The 17421-nt window shown below is 41.6% G+C and overlaps 1 protein-coding gene across 1 annotated transcript in view; it reads left to right on the top strand.

Moving 5' to 3' along the window:
* AHSA1 (activator of HSP90 ATPase activity 1) overlaps nt 1-17179 on the top strand; it is a 32358-nt gene extending 15179 nt beyond the window's left edge. Inside the window, exons 4-9 of the mRNA XM_053697365.1 lie at nt 6323-6440; nt 12979-13067; nt 14655-14777; nt 15785-15886; nt 16153-16204; nt 16750-17179. Coding sequence (XP_053553340.1) covers nt 6323-6440; nt 12979-13067; nt 14655-14777; nt 15785-15886; nt 16153-16204; nt 16750-16922 — 657 coding nt within the window. The 3' untranslated portion in view covers nt 16923-17179. The remainder of the gene's footprint in view (nt 1-6322; nt 6441-12978; nt 13068-14654; nt 14778-15784; nt 15887-16152; nt 16205-16749) is intronic.
* The last annotated feature ends 242 nt before the right edge of the window (nt 17180-17421 follow it).

Here is a 17421-nt window from a genome sequence, read left to right as displayed (position 1 = left end):
CGACTAACTCGCCTCACGCGGCAGTACCTGCATCTCCCGCCCGGGAGGTGCGTGATATTATGGCGCCTAATACATCTGGGCGGCCATTACAGATAACATTACATGATATGGCTACTGTTATGACTGAAGTTTTGTCTAAATTACCAGAACTAAGAGGCAAGCGTGATCACTCTGGGGTGAGAACAGAGTGCGCTGACAATACTAGGGCCATGTCTGATACTGCGTCACAGCTTGCAGAGCATGAGGACGGAGAGCTTCATTCTGTGGGTGACGGTTCTGATCCAAACAGATTGGATTCAGATATTTCAAATTTTAAATTTAAATTGGAGAACCTCCGTGTATTACTAGGGGAGGTCTTAGCAGCTCTCAATGATTGTAACACCGTTGCAATACCAGAGAAACTGTGTAGGTTGGATAAATACTTTGCGGTACCGGCGAGTACTGACGTTTTTCCTATACCTAAGAGATTAACTGAAATTGTTACTAAGGAGTGGGATAGACCCGGTGTGCCGTTCTCACCCCCTCCAATATTTAGAAAGATGTTTCCAATAGACGCCACCACTCGGGACTTATGGCAAACGGTCCCTAAGGTGGAGGGAGCAGTTTCTACTTTAGCTAAGCGTACCACTATCCCGGTGGAGGATAGCTGTGCTTTTTCAGATCCAATGGATAAAAAATTAGAGGGTTACCTTAAGAAAATGTTTGTTCAACAAGGTTTTATATTGCAACCCCTTGCATGTATCGTGCCGATTACGGCTGCGGCAGCATTTTGGATTGAGTCTCTGGAAGAGAACCTTAGTTCATCTACGCTAGACGATATTATGGACAGGCTTAGAGTCCTTAAACTAGCTAATTCATTCATTTCGGAGGCCGTAGTACATTTAACCAAACTTACGGCTAAGAACTCTGGATTCGCCATACAGGCACGTAGAGCACTGTGGCTAAAATCCTGGTCAGCTGATGTTACTTCTAAGTCCAAATTACTTAATATACCTTTCAAGGGGCAGTCTTTATTTGGGCCCGGTTTGAAAGAAATTATCGCTGACATTACAGGAGGTAAGGGCCACGCCCTACCTCAAGACAAAGCCAAAGCTAAGGCTAGACAGTCTAATTTTCGTCCCTTTCGGAATTTCAAAACAGGAGCAGCGTCAACCTCCACTGCACCAAAACAGGAAGGAGCTGTTGCTCGTTACAGGCAAGGCTGGAAACCTAACCAGTCCTGGAATAAGGGCAAACAGGCCAGGAAACCTGCTGCTGGCCCAAAGACAGCATGAATCGAGAGCCCCCGATCCGGGACCGGATCTAGTGGGGGGCAGACTTTCTCTCTTCGCCCAGGCCTGGGCAAGAGATGTTCAGGATCCCTGGGCGCTGGAGATCATATCTCAGGGATACCTTCTAGACTTCAAATTATCTCCACCAAAAGGGAGATTTCATCTGTCAAGGTTGTCAACAAACCAGATAAAGAAAGAAGCGTTTCTACGCTGTGTACAAGATCTGTTATTAATGGGAGTGATCCATCCAGTTCCACGGTCGGAACAAGGACAAGGGTTCTACTCAAACCTGTTTGTGGTTCCCAAAAAAGAGGGAACTTTCAGGCCAATCTTAGATTTAAAGATTCTAAACAAATTCCTAAGAGTTCCATCGTTCAAAATGGAAACTATTCGGACAATCTTACCTATGATCCAAAGGGGTCAGTACATGACCACAGTGGATTTAAAAGATGCTTACCTTCACATACCGATTCACAAAGATCATCAACGGTATCTACGGTTTGCCTTCCTAGACAGGCACTACCAGTTTGTAGCTCTTCCATTCGGATTGGCTACGGCCCCAAGAATCTTCACAAAGGTTCTGGGTGCCCTTCTAGCGGTACTAAGACCGCGAGGGATTTCGGTAGCTCCGTACCTAGACGACATTCTAATACAAGCTTCAAGCTTTCAAACTGCCAAGTCTCATACAGAGTTAGTTCTGGCATTTCTAAGGTCGCATGGATGGAAAGTGAACGAAAAGAAGAGTTCTCTTTTTCCTCTCACAAGAGTTCCATTCTTGGGGACTCTTATAGATTCTGTAGAAATGAAGATTTACCTGACAGAAGACAGGTTAACAAAGCTTCAAGATGCATGCCGTGTCCTTCATTCCATTCAACACCCGTCAGTAGCTCAATGCATGGAGGTGATCGGCTTAATGGTAGCGGCAATGGACATAGTACCTTTTGCACGCCTACACCTCAGACCGCTGCAATTGTGCATGCTAAGTCAGTGGAATGGGGATTACTCAGATTTGTCCCCTACCCTGAATCTGAATCAAGAGACCAGAAATTCTCTTCTATGGTGGCTTTATCGGCCACACCTGTCCAGGGGGATGCCATTCAGCAGGCCAGACTGGACAATCGTAACAACAGACGCCAGCCTGCTAGGTTGGGGCGCTGTCTGGAATTCTCTGAAGACTCAGGGATTATGGAATCAGGAGGAGAGTCTCCTTCCAATAAACATTCTGGAATTGAGGGCAGTTCTCAATGCCCTTCTGGCTTGGCCCCAATTAACAACTCAGGGGTTCATCAGGTTTCAGTCGGACAATATCACGACTGTAGCTTACATCAACCATCAGGGAGGGACAAGAAGCTCCCTAGCAATGATGGAAGTATCAAAGATAATTCGCTGGGCAGAGTCTCACTCTTGCCATCTGTCAGCAATCCACATCCCGGGAGTGGAGAACTGGGAGGCGGATTTCTTGAGTCGCCAGACTTTTCATCCGGGAGAGTGGGAACTTCATCCGGAGATCTTTGCCCAAATACTTCGACGTTGGGGCAAACCAGAGATAGATCTCATGGCGTCTCGCCAGAACGCCAAACTTCCTCACTACGGGTCCAGATCCAGGGATCCGGGAGCGGTTCTGATAGATGCTTTGACAGCACCTTGGAACTTCGGGATGGCTTATGTGTTTCCACCCTTCCCGCTGCTTCCTCGATTGATTGCGAAAATCAAACAGGAGAGAGCATCAGTGATTCTAATAGCGCCTGCATGGCCACGCAGGACTTGGTATGCAGATCTAGTGGACATGTCATCCTGTCCACCTTGGTCTCTACCTCTAAGACAGGACCTTCTGATACAGGGTCCATTCAAACATCAAAATCTAACTTCTCTGAAACTGACTGCTTGGAAATTGAACGCTTGATTTTATCAAAGCGTGGTTTTTCTGAGTCGGTTATTGATACCCTGATCCAGGCTAGGAAGCCTGTTACCAGAAAGATTTACCATAAAATATGGCGCAAATACCTATACTGGTGCGAATCCAAACGTTACTCCTGGAGTAAGGTTAGGATTCCTAGGATATTGTCTTTTCTACAAGAAGGTTTAGAAAAGGGTTTATCGGCTAGTTCTTTAAAGGGACAGATTTCAGCTCTGTCCATCTTGTTACACAGGCGTCTGTCAGAAAATCCAGACGTCCAGGCCTTTTGTCAGGCTTTAGCTAGGTTCAAGCCTGTGTTTAAAGCCGTTGCTCCGCCATGGAGTTTAAACTTAGTTCTTAACGTTTTACAAGGTGTTCCATTTGAACCCCTTCATTCCATTGATATAAAATTGTTATCTTGGAAAGTTCTGTTTTTAATGGCTATTTCCTCGGCTCGAAGAGTCTCTGAGTTATCAGCATTACATTGTGATTCTCCTTATCTGATTTTTCACTCAGATAAGGTAGTTCTGCGTACTAAACCTGGGTTCTTACCTAAGGTAGTTACTAACAGGAATATCAATCAAGAGATTGTCGTTCCATCCTTGTGTCCAAATCCTTCTTCAAACAAGGAACGTCTTCTACACAATCTGGATGTAGTTCGTGCCCTCAAGTTCTACTTGCAGGCAACTAAAGATTTTCGCCAAACTTCTTCCCTGTTTGTCGTTTATTCTGGACAGAGGAGAGGTCAAAAAGCTTCTACTACCTCTCTCTCGTTTTGGCTTCGTAGCATAATACGTTTAGCCTATGAGACTGCTGGACAGCAGCCTCCTGAAAGAATTACAGCTCACTCCACTAGAGCTGTGGCTTCCACTTGGGCCTTTAAGAATGAGGCCTCTGTTGAACAGATTTGCAAGGCTGCAACTTGGTCTTCGCTTCATACTTTTTCCAAATTTTACAAATTTGACACTTTTGCTTCTTCGGAGGCTATTTTTGGGAGAAAGGTTCTTCAGGCAGTGGTTCCTTCTGTATAATGAGCCTGCCTATCCCTCCCGTCATCCGTGTACTTTTGCTTTGGTATTGGTATCCCAGAAGTAATGATGACCCGTGGACTGATCACACATAACAGAAGAAAACATAATTTATGCTTACCTGATAAATTCCTTTCTTCTGTTGTGTGATCAGTCCACGGCCCGCCCTGTTTTTAAGGCAGGTAAATATCTTTTAAATTATACTCCAGTCACCACTTCACCCTTGGTTACTCCTTTCTCGTTGATTCTTGGTCGAATGACTGGGACTGACGTAGAGGGGAGGAGCTATATCAGCTCTGCTGGGTGAATCCTCTTGCATTTCCTGTTGGGGAGGAGTTATATCCAGAAGTAATGATGACCCGTGGACTGATCACACAACAGAAGAAAGGAATTTATCAGGTAAGCATAAATTATGTTATTACCCATTCCCCAGTTTTGCATAACCAACACAGTTATATTAATATACTTTTTACCTCTGTGATTACCTTGTATCTAAGCCTCTGCAGACTGCCCCCTTATTTCAGTTCTTTTGACAGACTTGCTATTTAGCCAATCAGTGTCCTCTCATAAGTAACTTCACTGGTGTGAGACCATGTTATCTATATGGCACACATTAACACCCTCTAGCTGTGAAAACTGTCAAATGCATTCAGATAAGAGGCGGCCTTCAAGGGCTTAGAAATTGGCATATGAGCCTACCTAGGTTGAACTTTCAAATATATTTTTAACAAACTAAAGGGATGTAACTTATTATTTATATACACTTGTATGCAAAAGTTTGGGCACTGCTTTTCAAATAACTTCTTTTGACATAAAACATCATCAAAATATGTTAACACCCCCTTCAGTGAACACATTTAAAAGTATATGAAACCCCATGATTCAGATATGATGCATTTTTTTAAAAAAGTTTCCAATTTACTTTATTCTCTTGGTATTCTTTGTTGGAGAAATCTAGATTGGGGGCATGCACATGTTTGCAGCCTTACATGGCAGGAAATAGTGTTGCCATCTAGTGCTCTTGTATCATATTGTTGCAAAACTGCTGCCATATGGTATAGTGTGCCAGACATTCCTGCTTTTCAACAAAGAATAACATGAAAGCTAAGAAAATTTGATAAAATAAGTAAACCGAAAACTTGTTTAAAATTGTATGTTCTTTCTGAATCATGAAAGAAAAATGTTGGCTTTTATGTCTTTAAAGGGACAGTCTAGGCCAAAATAAAGTTTCATGATTCAGATAGGGCATGTAATTTTAAACAATTTTCCAATTTACTTTTATCACCAAGTTTGCTTTGTTCTCTTGGTATTCTTAGTTGAAAGCTTAACCTAGGAGGTTCATATGCTAATTTCTTAGACCTTGAAGCCCACCTCTTTCATATTGCATTTTAACAGTTTTCACCACTAGAGGGCGTTAGTTCACGTATTTCATATAGATAACACTGTGCACACGAAGTTATCTGTGAGCAGGCACTGATTGGCTAGACTGCAAGTCTGTCAAAAGAACTGAAAAAAGGGGCAGTTTGCAGAGGCTTAGATACAAGATAATCACAGAGGTTAAAAGTATATTATTATAACTGTGTTGGTTATGCAAAACTGGGAAATGGGTAATAAAGGGATCATCTGTCTTTTAAAACAATAAAAATTCTGGTGTAGACTGTCCCTTTAAATATTGTTAGGTAGGATCAGAATGACCCCACCCACCCTGCAGCAGCAGCCTCTTTTAGCCCAATTGTTCTTCACAAAAGAGAACTTTCCAGAAGTAACTCGCCATAGAACAAGCTACTGAGCCGTTGTGCGTTCCTAGTAGAGCACTTCTCTTTATGTATTGAAATATGACTTATTTCTGCACACAATTATATCTGCTGAATTTATCTGATTGAAAGAAAACAAATAGTTTTTCTTGCGTGCACTGAATTAACCCAGAGATTTTGTACAATTCTCAAGTCTTGGGACTGTAAAGGCCATTTCAAAACCTTAAACCTTTTGTTTCTTGATGTAGGGGGCAAAATAAAGTATATTAAAAAAACAATCTACAGGTGATTTAAATATTTTATGGCAAATTCCATTTAGATTTTTGTTATATGCAAGAAGTACTAATTGACTGGCTGATTTTTCATCTCCAGGTTAGAGTATCTCTGGCCAAGGATGAGCCAGACACTAATCTGCTAAGTGTAATGAGGAAGGAGGGTGTGCTGAAGTTCCAAGAAGTTGTGGCCGTTTACATCTCAACCCTCAAAACAGGTAAAATCACAATCCTGAGTGCCTCGCGCTACAATGTCCAAGCTTTTATTTCCATAATCTGGAAAGTTATGAAGTAAAGATTTAATAACTTATCTTCTGTGTTCCATCTAAGTTTCAGTAGATTCCAGGGTTTAGTTCTAATAAAACTGTGCACTTTAAGTAATGCTAAACCCAAAAATTTCATTCATGATTCAGATAGACTGATAGAGCATGCAATTGGAAGCAACTTTCTAATTTACTCTTATAAAATTTTCTTCGTTCTCTTGCTATCTTTATTTAAAAAGAAGGAAAGTAAAGCTTAGGAGCCAGCCCATATTAGGTTCAGCACAGTGGGTAGTGCCTGCTCATTGGTGGCTACATTTAGCCACCAATAAGCAATCATAACCCAGGTTCTGAACGAAAAATGGGCCAGCTCCTAAGCTTTACATTCCTGCTTTTTAAATAGAGATAGTAAGAGAGCTAAGAAAAAAATAATAGGAGTAAATTAGAAAGTTGCTTAAATTTGCATGCTCTATCTGAATATTGAAAAAAAAAAATGGGTTTAGTGTCTCTTAAATAGTAACTTGTATTACAGAGAACATTCAATAGCACTTGGTAAACCTGTGCATTTCCTTCTTAATATAAGGAGTCCACGGCTTCATTCCTTACTGTTGGGGAAATACTGAACCTGGCCACCAGGAGGAGGCAAAGATGACTTAGAAAGTTGCTTAAAATTGCATGCTCTATCTGAATCACAAAAGAAAAAAATTGGGTTCAGTGTCTCTTTTTAAATACCTCTCCCACTTCCTCTATCCCCCAGTCATTCTTTGCCTTTCATCACAGGAGGATGGCAGAGAAGTGTTAGAAGATTTCGGAGTTGTTCCTCAGGAGGATTAACTGCCCTTCGATATGGAACTGGAGTTTTAAGTAGTCTTGTCAGCCTCTTAGTGAGAGCATTGACGAAAGTTAGTCTGGAGATGCAGAGAGAGTCTTTCTGCGAACCCTTCCAGACTGCCTGCTAACAGCTCCTTAAGCAACCAGTGTTGACAAGTTTCACTGCCTGCATTATTCACTCAAGTCCATGTCGGGAGCAATGCTACAAGACTGTCACACTTGAGAGGCTGTGTTTCTGTTCCACAGCATGGATTCTGGTAAGATCGTTTAAATGTTTTACATATGTTAAAAATGCTAGAAGACAGGGTCACAGTGTGACTCTTTATCTTAAGAGAATCTGGGGTTAATATCGCCTGAGGGAGGTTATTGAACAGTGGGGATTAATCAAATGTGATGCTTTTTTTGGCGTTTATTGGGCTCATAGACTGTTTGTAATGCGGTTGGAACACACAGGTTTTTACTTTCACTTTGAACGCTGCGCAGCTTGTGGCTTGGCGCGTTTTTTTTCTCATAGCTGGGGCAGTCCTGCCTTGCGCACCACGTGACCAGTCACACTTTTGTTTTCTCTTTCCTGACCGCAGAGCTGTCGGAGAAGACGTTTGTTTGTTTTTCTGTTAGCCTGGGTCTAGGAGGTGGTGAGTGCTCCAGCCACTGGGAGTATAAAGGTGCCATTTTTGTGAGAAATAAGAGTTTTATTCTGTGTCCTACTATGCAAGCTATGGAGGATTCTGATATTCTTGAGGGTACTCCCTCTATTCCTAATAGTAATACCTGACTATATTGTGAGGAGGCCTTGGTATGCCTGCCCTCTCAACTATGTTCCATATGCATCAACAAGGTTATTTTGTCTAAGAAGGTTAACCCCTTTAATAGCACTGAGCCGTCCACCTCCTGAGGACTCGCCGTCCTGTGAGGTGCATACCCATCAGTCATCTCCCTCATCACATGCAGCTTCACGTAGCATGCTTGATCTTCCATCTGGAGGGAGCCTGTTACCATCGGACTTTACCGAGCAGTTAAAGACAGTGGTGTCTAAGGGCCCTTAGTGCTTTATCTCGTCCTGCTAAGCGCAAGCGAAAGGTTAAAAATAGCTCTCCGGTCCAGGGGTCATCCAGTCATTTATCTGTCTTTTAATTATCCAAGGATGGGTCACACTCAGAGTCTTCAGAGGGTGAACTTTCTGGATGCAGAGGAACCAGCCTTTTAGATTACATTTTCTTCTTAAAGGGACATAAAACCCAATTTACTTCTGTTATCAAATTTTTCTTTTTTTTTTCTTGTTATCCTTCGTTGAAAAGCTGGAATGTAAGCTCATGTGTGTGAACATGTCTACAGCAGTTTTGCAAAAATGTTATACATTAGCAGTAGCACTAGATGGCAACCTATTTCCTGTCATGTAGTGCTTCAGGCATGTGCACACTACCTACCTAGGTATCCCTTCAACAAAGAATAACATGAGAATGAAGCAAATTTGATAATAGAAGTAAATTGGAAACTTTTTAAAAATTGTATTCTCTATCTTAATGACAGAATTTTTGTGGGGTTTAATGTCCCTTTAAGGAGGTTCTGTCTACATTAGAGGTTCTAGAGGCCAAGTTGCCTGATTAACCTTTGATCCCTGAATTAGACAGGGTGTACGAGGACACGGTAGCCCTGCTTACTTTTCCTGTACCTGTAAAAATGGAAAACATTATTAAGAACGAGTGGGATAGAATTGAATCTTCCTTTTCCCCTTTGTCTGCCTTTTAAAAAATTATTCCTAGTCCCGGACTCTCAACTGGAGTTGTGGGGTTCCGTCCCTAAGGTGGATGGTGCTATCTCCACGCTGGCCAAGCGTACTACTATCCCACTTGAGGATAGTTTGTCGTTAAGAGAGCCGATGGATAAGAAGATGGAAACTTTTCTCAGAAAAATGTTTAAGCATACGGCATACTTTTTTCAACCGGCAGTGGCTGTTGCCTCGGCTGCTGGAGCTGCGGCCTACTGGTGCGACTCCTTTAGCGGATTTGATCGAGGAGATTATTCGCCTGAATGCTAAGATTTATTGTTTTTCAGTACAGACCCTCTGGCTGAAGTCCTGGTCTGTGGACAAGACTTCTAAGTCTAGACTACTTTCCCTTTAAGGGAAATATCTTATTTGGTCCAGGCCTGGACTCCATTATATCCACGGTTACAGGGTGCAAGGGTGCCTTCCTACCGCAGGATAAGAAAAACAAGTCTAAGGGACAAGGATCTAACTTTCGTTCTGAGAGGTCCCATCGTCAGCAGCAGTCCTCAAAGCTCGAGCAAACCAAGAGTACTTGAAAGCCGGCTCAATCCTGGAATAAATCCAAGCAGAGCAAGTAGCCCGCCCGAGACTAAGTCAGCATTAAGGGGAGGCCCCCAATCTGGCGCTGGATCGTGTAGGGGACAGACTGTCGCTTTTTTTAGAACCTTGGTTCAGGGATGTGCAGGATCCATGGGTCCTGGAGGACATAGCTCAGGGATACAAGATAGGTTTCAAGTCTCATCCACCCAAGGGCAGATTTCTCCTCTCAAGCATGTCTTCTTCAAGACCAGAAAAGAGGAAAGCCTTTCTGGAGTGCGCATGGGATTTGTCCTCCTCAGGGGTCATTGTCCTGTTTTCATATCACAGAAAGAGGTTTGGTCCCAAACAAGGAGGAACTTTCTGCCTGATTCTAGACCTAAAGCACTTAAAGTTTCTAGATGTTCCCTCGTTCAAGATGGAGACAATAAGGTCCGTCCTTCCTCTAGTTCAGGAGAGACATTTCATGACCGCTATAGATCTGAAGGATGCCTACCTTCACGTTCCAATCCACAGGGACCAGTTCTTAAGGTTTGCGTTCCTGGATCAGCACCAGTTCATTGCTCCGAGCATCTTTACAAAGGTTCTAGGGGCTCTCCTGGCTGTCGCCAGAACCCGAGGTATAGCATTAGCTCCCTACTTGGACGATATTCTGGTTCAAGCACCATCTTTTTGTCTGGCGGAGGACCATTCGGTATCTCTTCTCTCTCTTCTTCGATCTCATGGATGGAAGATAAACTTAGAAGAGAGTTCTCTTATTCCAAGCACCAGGGTTGAATTCCTGGATACTGTAATAGACTCAATATCCATGAGGATATTTCTAAGAGACCAGAGATGCTGCAAGCTAGTTTCGGCATGTCTTGCCCTCCGGAGCTCCTTAAGGCCATCTGTGGCTCAGTGTATGGAGGTAATTGGTCTCATGGTGTCCGGCATGGACATAATTCCCTTTGCCAGATTGCGTCTCGGACCGTTACAGCTGTGCATGCTGAGGCAGTGGAATGACGATTATTCGGATCTGTCTCAACAGATTTCCCTGGACAGCCGGTTGAGAAATTCGCACTCTTGGTGGCTCTGTCCAGATCATCTATCCCTTAGGGACATCCTTTTTAAGACCATCCTGGGAAATTGTGATTACGGATGCAAGTCTATATCAGGATGGGGAGCTGTTTGGGGTGCCAAGATGGCACAGGACCTGTGGTCTCAAAAGGAACACTCCCTCCCGATCAACATTCCAGAACTTCGAGCAATCTACAATGCCCTGAAGGCTTGGCCTCTTCTGGGTTTGTCCCGGTTTATCAGATTCCAATCGGACAATATAACCTTGCAGCATAAATCAACCATCAGGGGGGCAACGAGAAGCTCCCTAGAAATAAGGGAAGTATCTCAGATTTTAAAGTGGACGGAGGCCCACAGCTGTTCGCTGTCAGCGATCCACATTCCAGGTGGGGACAACTGGTAAGCAGATTTTCTCAGCAGACAATCTTTTCATCCGGGGGAAATGGTCTCTCCTTCTCGTAGTGTTTGTGGAGATATGCTTCAGGTGGGGGACGCCAGAGATAGATCTCATGGTGTCTGGTCTCAATATCAAGCTACCTAGATATGGGTCGAGGTCCAGGGATCCTCAGGCGGAGCTAATAGATGCATTAGCGGTGCCTTGGAGGTTCAATCTAATTTACTTTTTCCCAACATTACCACTTCTTCCTCGTTTAGTGGCCCGCATCAAGCAGGAGCAGGCATCAGTGATACTGATTGCTCCATCGTGGCCGCGAAGGACGTAGATTTGGGATCTGGTGGGGATGTCATCTTCTTCTTTTTCATGAAAATTACCTTGTCGCCGGGATCTGCTGGAACAAGGTCCTTTTGTTCATCAAAATCTAGATTCTCTGAGACTGACTGCATGGAGATTGAGCCCTTAGTTCTAGCAAAGAAAGTTTTTTTCTGAGAGTTATTGATACTTTCATTCAAGCTCGTAAGCTGGTTACTCGTCGCATCTATCATAAGGTGTTGAGAACCTATTCTGGTGTAAAGAGCGTGGATTTCCCTGGCATAAAGTTAAGGTTGCCAGGATCCTATCGTTTCTCCAGGATGGACTGGAGAAGGGCCTTTTTGCTAGTTCCCTGAGGGTACAGATTTCTCTCTCTGTTTTACTGCACAAAAAGTCTCTCGGAGCTTCCAGATGTTAAGTCTTTTGTTAAGGCTCTGATTAGGATCAGACCTGTGTTCAGATCTTCGGCTCCTCCTTGGAGTCTGAATCTGGTTGTTAAGGTTTTGCAAGGGCTCCGTTTGAGCCTACGCATGAAATTGACATTAAGTTGTTATCCTGGAAAGTTCTGTTTCTACTGGCTATTTCTTAGTTTGAGATTGCTGCTTTGCAATGGGAGCCTCCTTATCTGGTGTTCCACGCTGATAAGGCTGTCCTACGTGCTAGGTTAGGTTTTCTCCCTAAGGTTGTGTCAGACCACAACATCAATCGAGATTGTGATTCCTTCTTTGTGTCTTTAATCCTCCTTCGAAGGAACGTTTGTTCATAATTTGGATGTAGTTTGTGCCTTGAAGTTTTATCTTCAGGCTACTAAGGATTTTAGACAAACTTCTTCCTTGTTTGTTGCCTATTCTGTGAAGTGTAAGGGTCAGAAGGTCTCTTCGACTTCATCTTTTTGGTTAAGGAGTGTTAACCGCTTGGCTTATGAGACCGTGTAACGTAAACCTCCTCAGAGAATTACCCTCATTCTTATTTAGCAGTAGCTTCCTCTTGGGCCTTTAAGAATGAGGCCTCTGGATTAGATTTGTAAGGCGGCTACCTGGTACTTACATACTTCGGGAGAGCGGTTTTGCAAGCTGTGGTGCCCTCAGATTAGGGTCTCCCTCTCTTCTTATCCCTCCTGTTATCATTCAGTGTCCTCTAGAGCTTGGGTATAAGTTTCCCAGCAGTAAGGAATAAAGCTGTGGTCTCTCCTTTATATTAAGAAGGAAAACATAAATTATGCTTACCAGATAATTTAATTTCTTTCTGTATAAGGAGAGCCCATGGCCCCTGCCCGTGTTCTCTGATGGGCGGCCCTCTAAATTATATTTTTCTTCTGGCACCTTTTTATACCCTGATATTTTTCCTACTGTTCCTTGTTCCCTCGGCAGAATTACTGGGGGATAGGGGAAGTGGGAGAGGTATTTTAAGCCTTTGGCTGGGGTGTCTTTGCCTCCTCCTGGTGGCCAGGTTCAGTATTTCCCAACAGTAAGGAATGAAGCCGTGGACTCGCCTTATACAAAAAGAAATGAAATTATCTGGTAAAGCAGAATTTATGTTTTTATATCTATCTCTATCTCCTTGCAAATTATTATATTATGTTTTTTTTGTTGAAGAGTTTACACAAGGAATGATACTTCCAACAGCAAATGGGGTGTCACACTCAGCGGCTCCAGAACAGAAACTAAAAATAGACCCAAAAAAGGTAATCACAAAACCAGATTCTACTTTGCTCTTTTTCAAGAAACCGAATGTAAACCAAGAAATAACTGCAGTTTTGTATAAATGTTGATGCCACTATTATGTTGACAGGTATGTGAAGTAAAGGCTATTCTAATTGGATTACGGTATAAATAACACGTGTGTCAGCTACACTTCCCCAGAAGCATTTTATTGTTGCAGGAATCAAAACCATTTTTCACACCCAGGTAGTCCTACCTCCTCCTCCCTCTGTTAATTGACGTTTTTTGTGCTGGTTTTAACTACATGAAATAAAGGTTTTTGTATTTTACTACAAAGGATTTTTGTTGGAGTGCTGCCTACTCTCTCTTACTTGAATCTCCATTTGGGGCGCGCTAGACTCATATATCTGGTTGGCACCACGCTAACAGTGCATGCAGATCTTTTTGTGGGCTTGCCTGGATCTCTTCTTGGATTGGATTACAGTGTCCACACACCCCCTGGGCTAGAGCGACGTCATCGTCTTACTTTTGTTATGAATTATTGTTCATAAAAGCCAAAAACATATCTTCCCCACACAGATCTATGTCAAAATCTGGAGAACTCCATTTTAAGAAATTAAACAATTAGGTTGAAGACAGCAGCATGCATATAATAAAGTAGCATAAAACAAGTGTAGTTACTTTTTTCTTATACCCCATAACAAATAGTTACTGATATGATAACCATAGTTTAACCGTTTTGCTACCAGGAATTTCTGAGGAAAAACTTTTGCTTTTTATTTTTTTGAGTTCAGGTGCTTCAGCCACACACATTGCTAACAAGTGCATAACATCCTACACATGGTAATGACATTTCCATATACAAATATTAACCGTACAATGGGTTGTATTAAAAATCTGTGTCCACTTCATGAAATGTGTTTCCATGGCTTAGCAACTATACATAAGCCAAGCATCAATGTGTGCAATGCTGAGTGTGTTGGCTGGAGTGGTGTACAGTGTACTGCCGCTGGACTCTGGAGCAGTGGAAACGTTCTCTGGAGTAATGCTTCACTTTCTGGCATGATGATGGAAGAATCTGGGTCTGGTGGATGCCTGGAGAATACTACCTACCAGAATCCATAGTTCCTACTGTAAAGCCTGGTGATGAGGGATAATGGTCTGCAGCTGTTTTCAGGGTTTGAGCTAGGCCCTATAGCACTAGCTGAAGGGACATCTTAATGCAACAGGATCCAAAGACATTTTAGACAATTCAGTGCTTCCAACTTTGTGCCAATAAGTTAGGGTTAGGCCCTTTTTTTGTTTAAACTTGACACTGCCTCCTCTGCACAAATGTCCACAAAGACACTTAATACCTTCCCAGATGCATGTTGCAGCCGTTATAACTGCAAAGGGGGAAGGCAATGGTTTTGGAATGGCATGTTCAAGCTCATATAGGTTAGATGTCATGTACTTTTGCTTGTGAATATGGCTTGACCAGTATTGACCATTCATGCAGTCTTTTTCAGTTTTGCTTTTAAATACAAACCCATTTTTAATGGTTGGTTTAGTACTGAAACCTTGTTAAGATATACCTGTTTTAATATATAGAATCTGCTTATTTCTTATAGGTGCAGGACAAATCTGTAACATGCCAGAGCACAGGAGTCAAAATCCCTACTTGTAAGATCACCCTAAAAGAGACTTTCTTGACATCACCTGAGGAACTCTACAATGTGTTCATCAGACAGGAGGTAAATTGAATATCATGTTGTTCATTTTGAATTGATTAACTCTACTATAAAGATACTTGTATTTTTCTTTTGTATGTAAAAGGTTGTTTTAAAAGTTATTATTGTGCTAAAACTTTTTTTTGACTGTTGAATGTGTCCCTTTTATACATCAATAAAATTGTACCAGCAAGTAAGCAAATCAGTTTTGTACAAAAATCATACTTTAAAAAAAAAAAAAATAATAAAAAAAAAAAAAAAATATTGCTCTCATCTGCTTAAAGGGCCACTGTAAGTAAATATTTTCTATGCCTGTTACTAACTAACTACCCCAAATACGCTTTTTATCAATAGCATTTCATTAACATATCTCTACCGTATATCAGAAATCTTGTCTGCAAATGTAATTGTTTTCCAAACCCACTCCGTGGGTATCCTTTGCTCTGTACCAATCCGTTTACAATACCTAGGTTTCAAAATGGCGCTTTAAACACAAAGTTATTGATTTAAGTATTTTGAACATGCAGTGCTGAAAATAGTGGGCAGGATAACGTGACATCATTGGCGAATAAAAGATATAACTTTTAGAACGTTATGAAACTTCTTTTGGAGAAAATATAGGTCAGTAGGTTTTAATTAATGTTTATTAACTTTAATATGTTAGTTGTTTAGCTTAAAAATTATAACAGAAAGTAATCCTTTAATGGGTGGGGGGGGGTAAAAAAAGTTAATTTTCCATTGTTTTGAGCTTTGGTTTATAAACAAATATAAGATAAGGAAGCAAGTGTGTGTACACAAAGTGATAACATAATGATATCTGATATTGCCTGCAAGCTCAGCCCATTTAAATAGGCTGTGGTTTAAAAGCACAAAACCAGCTAATTCATATTAACAAATAAACCTGAAAATGCAATTTCTTATACATTTTACACTTAGCAGCTTGTACAAGTCATTGAAAATACATTAAGGGAAAAACAATATTGGTGCACTTTTTAAGAAGAAGTGATCATTATGTCCTTTTTTTTTCACAGCTGGTTCAAGGGTTCACACATGCACCTGCATCTGTAAAACCAGAAAAGGGAGGAAAGTTTCAGCTTTTGGGAGGAAATGTCAGTGGAGAGTTTGTGGAGTTGGTAAGTAAAGACTATTGAAGTGTCTGGGGTGGTAAAATCTAAATATTAGGCTGTCTGCATATAAAAGGGGGTGTTGGATTTATAGTTTGGTTTTCAGGTTACTTCCGTGCAATCTGTTGCCACTTTCATTGGCAGCAAAGTGGTTAGATATAAAGCCTTTTGTTATGTGCTTTAGAAGACTGCCATCTTTTATGTTTGTAAATTATCAGAAAATTGATGGACACCTTGTGTACATATTGATCACTGATCTGTCCTTGTATCCCCAGGAGCCTGAAAAACACATTGTCATGTCCTGGAGGTTTAAGTCTTGGCCAGCAGGTAAGAAAGAAGATTAATACAGTCTATACACAAAAGCTAATCATGTCCTATTGTTTTTAGAATGGAATTGGACAATGATATAGGATGTATAGAAAGGACAGTGTTTTTTTTATATCTCTGGAGAAATATTCTATGTGCATAGTTGACGCCTAAGTTTTACTACTTTTTATTTATAATAACACTTAAAGGGACATAATACTCATATGCTAAATCACATGTAAGTGATGTAGTATAACTGTAAAAAAGCTGACAAAAAAAATCACCTGGACATCTTTTATTTCAAAATGTCTTTAGCTTTCCAGAGTAAGTGCGTGTAAACAGTTATACTTCAGCTGCTGTAAAGCTGCAAGTTGAAAAAACGAAAAGACAATAGCCAATCAGCATCAGTTTTTTACAGCTATGATGCATCACTTTGATGTGTTTCAACATTTTGGGTATTGTGTCCTTTTTTAAGTAAGGACATAATTTGATGCATCAGTCACCCCGAGTTCTCAATCACTTCTGTAAATCTGTCCGATCGCTTCCTTTTGTTTGTCATCCCACAGGTCATCATGCATCTATCACACTGACATTTACAGATAAAGGGGGAGAGACAGAACTTCGTTTGGAGGCACGTGGCGTACCACAGAGCGAAGAAGAGCGCACTAAGGAGGGCTGGAAGAGATACTACTTTGAGGGGATCAAGCAGACATTTGGATATGGAGCTATACATTTATAACAGTTGGGGTGGGGGGTTTGCACGGAGGGATTTTATACAAACTGATGAATATGGAAAGCTTTTGTCTTGTGGACTGCAACGTATCTAAAATGCCTACGAAGTTTTTATCTCCATTTGGTGTGAAGGTGGGTCGTGTTTACTGTACAGAGCACTGCAGGAGACGTGCGAGTGTGGCGGGCCAGTGAGTCAGGCCTCAGTGCCACCAGTAGCCATGTATGTTGTCAGAACAATAAATGACTAATTAATTTATCCATGTATTTACGGCTGAGGCTTGTATGTTGGGGCAGTTGGGCAGAATCACTTCAGTTTGACTCTTTCAACCATAAAAAGTGTCTTGATACTTACCTAGGCCAACAGTGTGTGCTGCAGACATAAAGTCCTTTGATATTTTTGCAACTGTGAATGTTTTCAATTCAAGACCTGTCAGTTAAGTTATAAGCAATACTATTCCTACAGATTTAATTATGAGCACTTTTTATATGGCTAGTTAGAACAGTCT

This window comes from Bombina bombina, chromosome 1, assembly GCF_027579735.1.
Source record: "Bombina bombina isolate aBomBom1 chromosome 1, aBomBom1.pri, whole genome shotgun sequence".
Lineage (NCBI taxonomy): Eukaryota > Metazoa > Chordata > Amphibia > Anura > Bombinatoridae > Bombina > Bombina bombina.
The sequence above is the reverse complement of the archived record's forward strand: the minus strand, read 5'-3'. Positions and strand labels throughout refer to the sequence as shown.